The sequence below is a fragment of the Phalangium opilio genome, unplaced genomic scaffold (assembly GCF_054372755.1).
Source record: "Phalangium opilio isolate 3A_F unplaced genomic scaffold, DU_Popi_V2 ptg000091l_1, whole genome shotgun sequence".
Classification (NCBI taxonomy): Eukaryota; Metazoa; Arthropoda; class Arachnida; order Opiliones; family Phalangiidae; genus Phalangium; species Phalangium opilio.
In genome coordinates, this window is record NW_028324196.1 from 818,692 (window position 1) to 825,998 (window position 7,307).

At 33.6% G+C, this 7,307-nt stretch overlaps 1 protein-coding gene across 1 annotated transcript; it reads left to right on the top strand.

Moving 5' to 3' along the window:
- Nucleotides 1-3,943: 3,943 nt before the first annotated feature.
- On the top strand, nucleotides 3,944-7,054 carry LOC149644074 (uncharacterized). Its single transcript, XM_089850490.1, has 7 exons — nucleotides 3,944-3,986; nucleotides 4,161-4,746; nucleotides 4,905-5,263; nucleotides 5,321-5,588; nucleotides 5,643-5,699; nucleotides 5,756-6,353; nucleotides 7,022-7,054. Exons 1-7 carry the CDS (start codon nucleotides 3,944-3,946, stop codon nucleotides 7,052-7,054), a joined length of 1,944 nt encoding a protein of 647 aa, XP_089706616.1.
- Nucleotides 7,055-7,307: the final 253 nt, after the last annotated feature.

A 7,307-nucleotide genomic window follows, 5' to 3' on the forward strand; every position in this document is an offset into this window, starting at 1 on the left:
CAGCAGTCGGACTGGCACAAAATCCGATATTTCATCGTAGAAAAAAGCACATCTCAATCAAGCACTTTTTCATCCGAGAAAAGATATCCAAAGGAGAGCTTGTTATTCAACAAATCTTCACGGAGCAACAGACCGCAGACATGAAAAAACCACTACCAAAAACACGCCTAAAGATTTTGTGTCTGAAGACAGGACGCTCATTTTCTGGGGTTGTAGCCAAGTACTCCGGAGGAGCAATCTCCTGGTTAAGTCAAAGACAAGCAGCAGTAGCATCCTCTACCACTGAAGCAGAGATAATTGCAGCAAATGAAGCAAACTGGAGTTCTTCCAATTAACGACGCAAAGGGATTGTCATTATCACTTTGACCTTGAAAAGCGAAATGATCGCGGACTGGTCTAAGTTGGTTAAAATCTCCAACTAACAGTTCAGATACACCACCGAAATAATCTGGACCACCCATTATCTCTTGCAATCTCGCGTTAACACTTGGCTCCAACCATTGATATTTCGTCAATAATTACCAATTTCACTTGACCATACATCAATCTACAATTGTGAAGAGTTTCACTTTCTAGCCTGGAAGTGTTTCCGGCAAATTGGCAAACGGGTAGACAAAAGGTACTATGCAAAGTAGTGCCACCTATATTAAAGGCGCATCGCAAAACTTTAACTTCCGAGGGATTAGACCCTGGCTGCTTAATGTAAAATCTAGTAACAGCTTCAAAACTCTTTTTCCAACACCAGCGCCACCGGTAACAAATAGCAGTGAAGGCGTTTCTTTGCATTTTAAATGATGCAGAACTTCATAAAATATTTCTTTCTGTTTCACATTCAGCATTCTAACAAGTACATTGTACTCAGAATCACTGACTAACGTCACTGACGGAGCAATAGTTCTTTCCGCATTACCATCAAGAATATCACGGGTAATATTTCCTATAGACTCCTGAACCGTATTAGTTGGAAATTCAGAATTTTCAACAATTAAAGATCTATCTTTTTCATTTCGATGTTCCAATTCAGATTGAATATTAGTAAGATCAGCTTCAATAGCTTCACTTTCGAAATCTCGGACAGCCTGTTCAATGGCCGCTTCGTCAATTTCGTTATGAAATTCTTTTCTACATTCCTTTATAATCTCAAGTTTAAGTTCATACTCTGATTTCAGATCCTTTGTCAAAATGAAAGGGCTTATATGGAACAGTTTCTTGGTTTTACTCAACACTTGAAATTTGATTTTATTGACTGTGCTAAAAATATACTATTGTCTTGGTATAATTTCCGTTCCCGCAATACTACGGACTAATTATTGATGTTGAGAGGGTTTCCCAGTTGTTTGTTCATTGTACACGATTTTTATTTTTATTTTTTAAACCTGTAACATGAAACGCTTATTAATTTTGATATCGTTCTTGCGAACCATTGTTCCTCCCTGATCTAAAAGGGATCCATTTGTAGTAATGGAGAGAAAATAAATATTCATTCATTCATTCATTGGAATTATTATTCAGTACTATAATAAATAGCTTCTTATAATAAAATAGCAACATTTTAAATCTATTATAAGTATTGAACCTACATAATAAAAGCAGAAAACAAATGCTTACTGAACTATCGATTGAAAAATTGTGGGCCTTGGCCCAGTAAGACTCGCAGAGCCTCAATTAAACTATGGTTAGTGGTAGCTAACAAAAAAATCATTCGAAAATATTTTTCCGGCAGTTCAAACGCTTGGGTATCATCTCTAAAAACTCTTTCTCTATTTAAATTTGTTCTTTCCTCAATTTAATCAGCGCGCAATAATTGAACAAGCATCACGGATGGCAGCCATTTTGAATTTTTGCGGGTATAATATCGGAAAAACGTTTTATAACGTTCGTGATAAAGCTCTAACGCTAGCAAACAGATGGCGATACGATATCCCCGACATTTGGCGCTATGATAACGCGTGATAGCGTAACGCCGACAAGTGAATCGCATTTTTACTTTTTACCGCCATAGATGGCGTTAAAAAGTAATGCATTTATACCGATGATTTACTACTCCCACTTTTTCCCCCTTTCCCCCCTCTTTTACCCCCATTTACCCCTTTTTTTAGTGCCTTTCCCCCCTATATTACCCCCATTATTACCTATGTTACGGCTGGTTGGGCGTCTTAACCCTGTCCATTTTCGCGTTAATTTATTCAAATTTGTTCATAATTCATAAATAATGCTCTAAAACGCTAACAGATGGACCTAGGGTAGCTAACCTTCATATTATTTTATTTCGTAAATTTCCAAATCCCCGACGGGACTCGAACGCACCAACGTCAACGCTACGGTTCGGAAACCCGGCACGCTAGAACTGCGCCACCGTTTCTTGTAAGGTACAAGTGCTTTTATAAGATATGAGCTGGGATAGAAATCCATCTCGAGTCTAGGCGTGTTTCGCGCTAAGGGAGAGAAATTAAATAATCGCCCACTACCACGTTAATATGACGTTAAGTCGGCCTCAAAGTCACGTCTGAAGCTTAGAGTTCTTTTCCTAATACCTTATCAGTCTTGAATGTAGAGAGAAACGAATAAGCAGGCAAAGTTTACCATATTATGCTTTAATTAATATTATACTTTAATTTAATTAATATTATACTTTAATTTAATTAATATTATACTTTAAATTTAATTAATATTATACTTTAAATTTAATTAATATTATACTTTAAATTTAATTAATATTATACTTTAAATTTAATTAATATTATACTTTAAATTTAATTAATATTATACTTTAAATTTAATTAATATTATACTTTAAATTTAATTAATATTATACTTTAAATTTAATTAATATTATACTTTAAATTTAATTAATATTATACTTTAAATTTAATTAATATTATACTTTAAATTTAATTAATATTATACTTTAAATTTAATTAATATTATTACTTTAATTTAATTAATATTATACTTTAATTTAATTAATATTATACTATACAAAACAATTACCACATATTTGAACAATGATCTGTCTAAAATCGTAGCAGCTGTTCATACAGAAATCAAGGAACTAAAAACACAAACAAACATATTAATACATAATTCAACTAGTCATATGGTAGCTCCAAAAACGTCTACAGATTTGAATCCTCTTACAAACGAACTAAAGGAACTAAAATTACAAAATTCCATCTTTACGGGACAGATTAGCACACTTACAGATAGTGTGAATAATATTGTTAAAGTTTTGTTAAAAGATGACTCAGATATTACTTCTCCAATGTGTACATATAGTGACGTGGTAACTAGAAACAAACAAAACCCCGTAAGTAACAAGACTTCACATCGGCCGTTGAGGAGAACAATAAACTCTAATAATAATAATACTGGGTTTAATAATAATGGATCAAAATACGCAGCAACGAGAACAATATCTAATCAGAAAAAAAATGCTACCTCAATTGGTAAAAACACATCTTCGGCTATAAAATCTTTGCCTGAAAGAATAAAAGTCATTCGGAAAAAGGCTTTTTTCGTATCACGTATTGATCCAAATCTTTCAGAGATGGACTTTAAGAATTGGCTTATTAAAGAACATTCTTTAAAAACGTAGGTAGTCACAAGGTTGAAAACTAGGTTTCCATCTTACGCGTCGTACCACATAGCGCTTGGTAACGATGAATTTGATAAACTGAACAACGAGGAATCTTGGCCTTCTGACTCTATATATTCCGTATACAGAGGCTGGCTCCGACAAAGTCAAAAATATAATGAAAATCACGATAAAATATTGGACGAAACATGTGTATTACCTTTTATAAACAACAACAATAATACAGGTGACCCTTTAATATTAGAAGAACCAATAGCCCTAAGTAACACATCAATTGACTCTACAAACCCTGAAGAGGAAAAAGATTAATCTTAAAGGAATATGAACCTCTAACCTTACTTGAATAATATGCCATCATCTTTTATGACTAAATTAAAAAATAACTTAAATGGTAAATTAAGTATAACATACCAAAATGTCCGTGGGCTAAGAACAAAGTCTAAAGTATTCTATTTAAATGCTACATTGAGTGAGAGTGATATCATATGTCTCACTGAGACTTGGTTCAATTTGACGTCATTCAATGAAGACTATTTCCCAAGCACTTATCGTGTTTTTCGTGCAGATCGTCCTTCAATAAATGATAGAGATGTTCGAGGCGGAGGCTCATTAATAGCATGCCGTAATAACATTCAAGTAACTCGCCGATCTGACCTAGAACATATAAACGACTGCGTGTGGATCGAGATTCAAACAAGTAAACATAGAAAGCTACTTATAGGCAATCATTACTTACCTGCCTCTGCCTCCAAATGGGAGTTTGGTAACTATTTTGAATCCATTCAGTCCAAATTAATGGCATTTGAAGGAGAGGTCATTATTGTTGGAGATTTCAATTTACCGGGCGTAGTTTGGGACTATGGTGATGCAACGGCATGCATATCAGCAGTAAAACCGAAGGCACAGCTTTTACTTGAATTTATAAACACACTAAATTTAACACAAGTTAACGAGTTGCGGAACAGTCACGGTAACATTCTAGACCTAATACTTACCAACATTAACCATATCAGTAGCGAAACACTCTCGGCGCCTTTGGTTAAGCCGGATAAATTCCATCAACCAATGATTATCAATATACTAGCCGAATTTTCTCCAAAACACGAGTCAAAGAAATATCTAGCTTACAAAGCAGGCGATTATCATGGGCTGTACAGTATCTTGATCAGTTCGATTGGACCTCAACGCTGCGTGAAAAAAACATTGATGTGGCGGTGGCCACGCTAACTGATACAGTGCGCGATTCTATGAAGAAATATATTCCAGTAAAATCCTATTTACCTAAATCTCGCTACCCTCATTGGTTTAGCAAACAGTTAAGGAAAGTGCTTGCCCAGAAAAAAGTATTTCATCGAAAATTTAAGCGGAGAAAAAATCAAGCTGACTTTCTAAAATATAAGGCACTAAGAAAGGAAGCGGCTTTATTGTTAGAAAACGACAAACAACAGAATGCGTACACAATAGTCGATAATATTAAAAAAGACCCAAAAAAACTATGGACCTATGCTAATTCCAGGCTGAAACCAGTTGACAATAACATATCGATCAAGAGTGGACAAAAACTACTTACCGCTCCTGATGAAATTGCCGAAGTATTTCGTGAACAATTTAATTTAGAGAAAGATGTAAATAATATCACTAATGTCGCTCATACTGATGTTAACACTAGTAAATTTATACACAAACCTAAGATTTGCTCTTATCTCAATAAGTTAACGATTACAGAATTGGATGTAAGAGAGGCCATTACTAAATTAAAACCTAAGTTTTCCACAGGGATTGACCGTATACCGGCCTTTATAATTAAGGGATGCTCGGATATTTTAGCTAAAATCCTGACGCATATCTTTAATGAGTCATTAAGTCAAGGCAAATTTCCGAATAAGTGGAAAACTTCGGTTGTAGTTCCCGTTTTTAAGAAAGGTTCTAAATTAGATAGTAGTAACTATAGGCCAATTGCCCTAATCTGCATATTGCCAAGATTTTTGAAATGGTATTACACAAGTCAATTAGTTACTGGTTTAAACCAGTAATGAGTTTAACACAGCATGGATTCTGTGAGGGTCGTTCAACAGCTACTAATATCATGGAATTTATGGACAAGGTAACACACAGTCTGACTAAGCGTGAGCAAGTCGATTGTGTGTTTCTTGATTTCAGTAAAGCCTTTGATCTAATGGACCATGAAATCTTATTTAGTAAACTTGGCAATTATGGAATGAGTGGTGATATCTTGCAAATCTTAAAATCATTTTTACAAAACAGACTTAATATAATTAAGTGTAACGGACAAATGACTACGCAGTCGTATGCTACGTCTGTTGGTGTTCCACAAGGCTCTGCTTTAGGACCTTTACTATTTACGATTTATGTTAATGATTTGTCGGAATATATTAATTCTTCAGAGATTTCTCAGTTTGCTGACGACTCTAAACTTTATAGGATTATTAAGTCGCATACTGATTTCTTAGCCTTGCAAGGTGACATTGATGGCGTTAATAGATGGAGTAAAGACAACAAAATACCTCTTAATAGTCAGAAAACTACAATTGTTTCTTATACACGAAAAACTAATAAATTTTTATTTAATTACACTCTTGATGGTATTGTTTTATCTCGAGTTGATTACCATAAAGATCTAGGTACAATTCTTGATAATAAATTGCACTTTAATGAACAAATATCTCAAGTTACTTCTCGTGGTCTAAAGACGCTATCAATGTCCCTAAGAATTGCCAAATCTTTAAATTCAGGAAAAGTATTTAAACTATTATACATGTCTCTCGTTAGAAGCATACTTGAGTATAATATTTTAATTTATGGAGGTTGTTGCAAGACAAATCTGGATAAAATTGAGCGAGTCCAAAGAAAGTTTATAGAGTACTATTATTTTAATTTCAAATGTGAAACTCAATATAAATATAATAAGGTAATGGAATACTTGGGACTCCAATCGTTGAGATATAGGCGGCATATGCTTGAATTATGTTTTTTAAAGAAATTATTAATAAGCAAAATAAACAGTCCTTATTTGCTATCGAAAATTTGTATTAATGTCCCTAACCGTCCCACGCGCCTAAAATCCAATTTTTATTACAACAAACCGCAGCAACTCAATCCAATTTCTAGAATACAAGTAACTGGAAACCTTTATAAAGATCTAGACTTATTTACTCACTCAATTTTTTATATAAAAACATATTTTAAAAAGAAGGATAACTTATTTAATTGAATAAAAAATAATCCGCAACAACGAAAACTAATGACTAGAAAGATTATAAAGATTTGGACCTATTTTTTGTTTTTTATATTGAAAATTATTTTACTTGGTTAATTGAATATTTTTCTTTTCTTTTTTTTATTTTATTTGTTTAGATATTGTATACGAAACGTTTACATTTTGTTTTACATTAATTTAAATTTTAGATTTTTAATTTAAGACGTCGTGACCCATTGTAAAAAGCCGAAAGGTGTTATGGACACGCAATAAACACTTGATTGAATTGAATTGAATTGAATTTTAGTCCGTTTTTTTGGGCTTCTTTTCGAAATACCGATTGGCGGTTTTTTGGGGCTTGTTTCCAATTTCATTTTGGCGGGTTCAAGGTTTTCAATCTGGCATCCCTGGTACGTGTTTATAAAGAGTCAAAGTCAAACTCGTCTGATAGTTAAGCGAGCAGTCCAAGACCCCAAGTTTAGCTAGATTAGTGAT

Coding starts and splice junctions, on each gene's coding strand:
- LOC149644074 (XM_089850490.1), top strand. CDS start 3,944: ATGCCATCATCTTTTATGACTAAATTAAAAAATAACTTAAATG. Junction 4,747..4,904: donor GCAGGCGATTATCATGGGCT/GTACAGTATCTT, acceptor TCATTGGTTTAG/CAAACAGTTAAGGAAAGTGC. Junction 5,589..5,642: donor TTGCCAAGATTTTTGAAATG/GTATTACACAAG, acceptor AGTTTAACACAG/CATGGATTCTGTGAGGGTCG.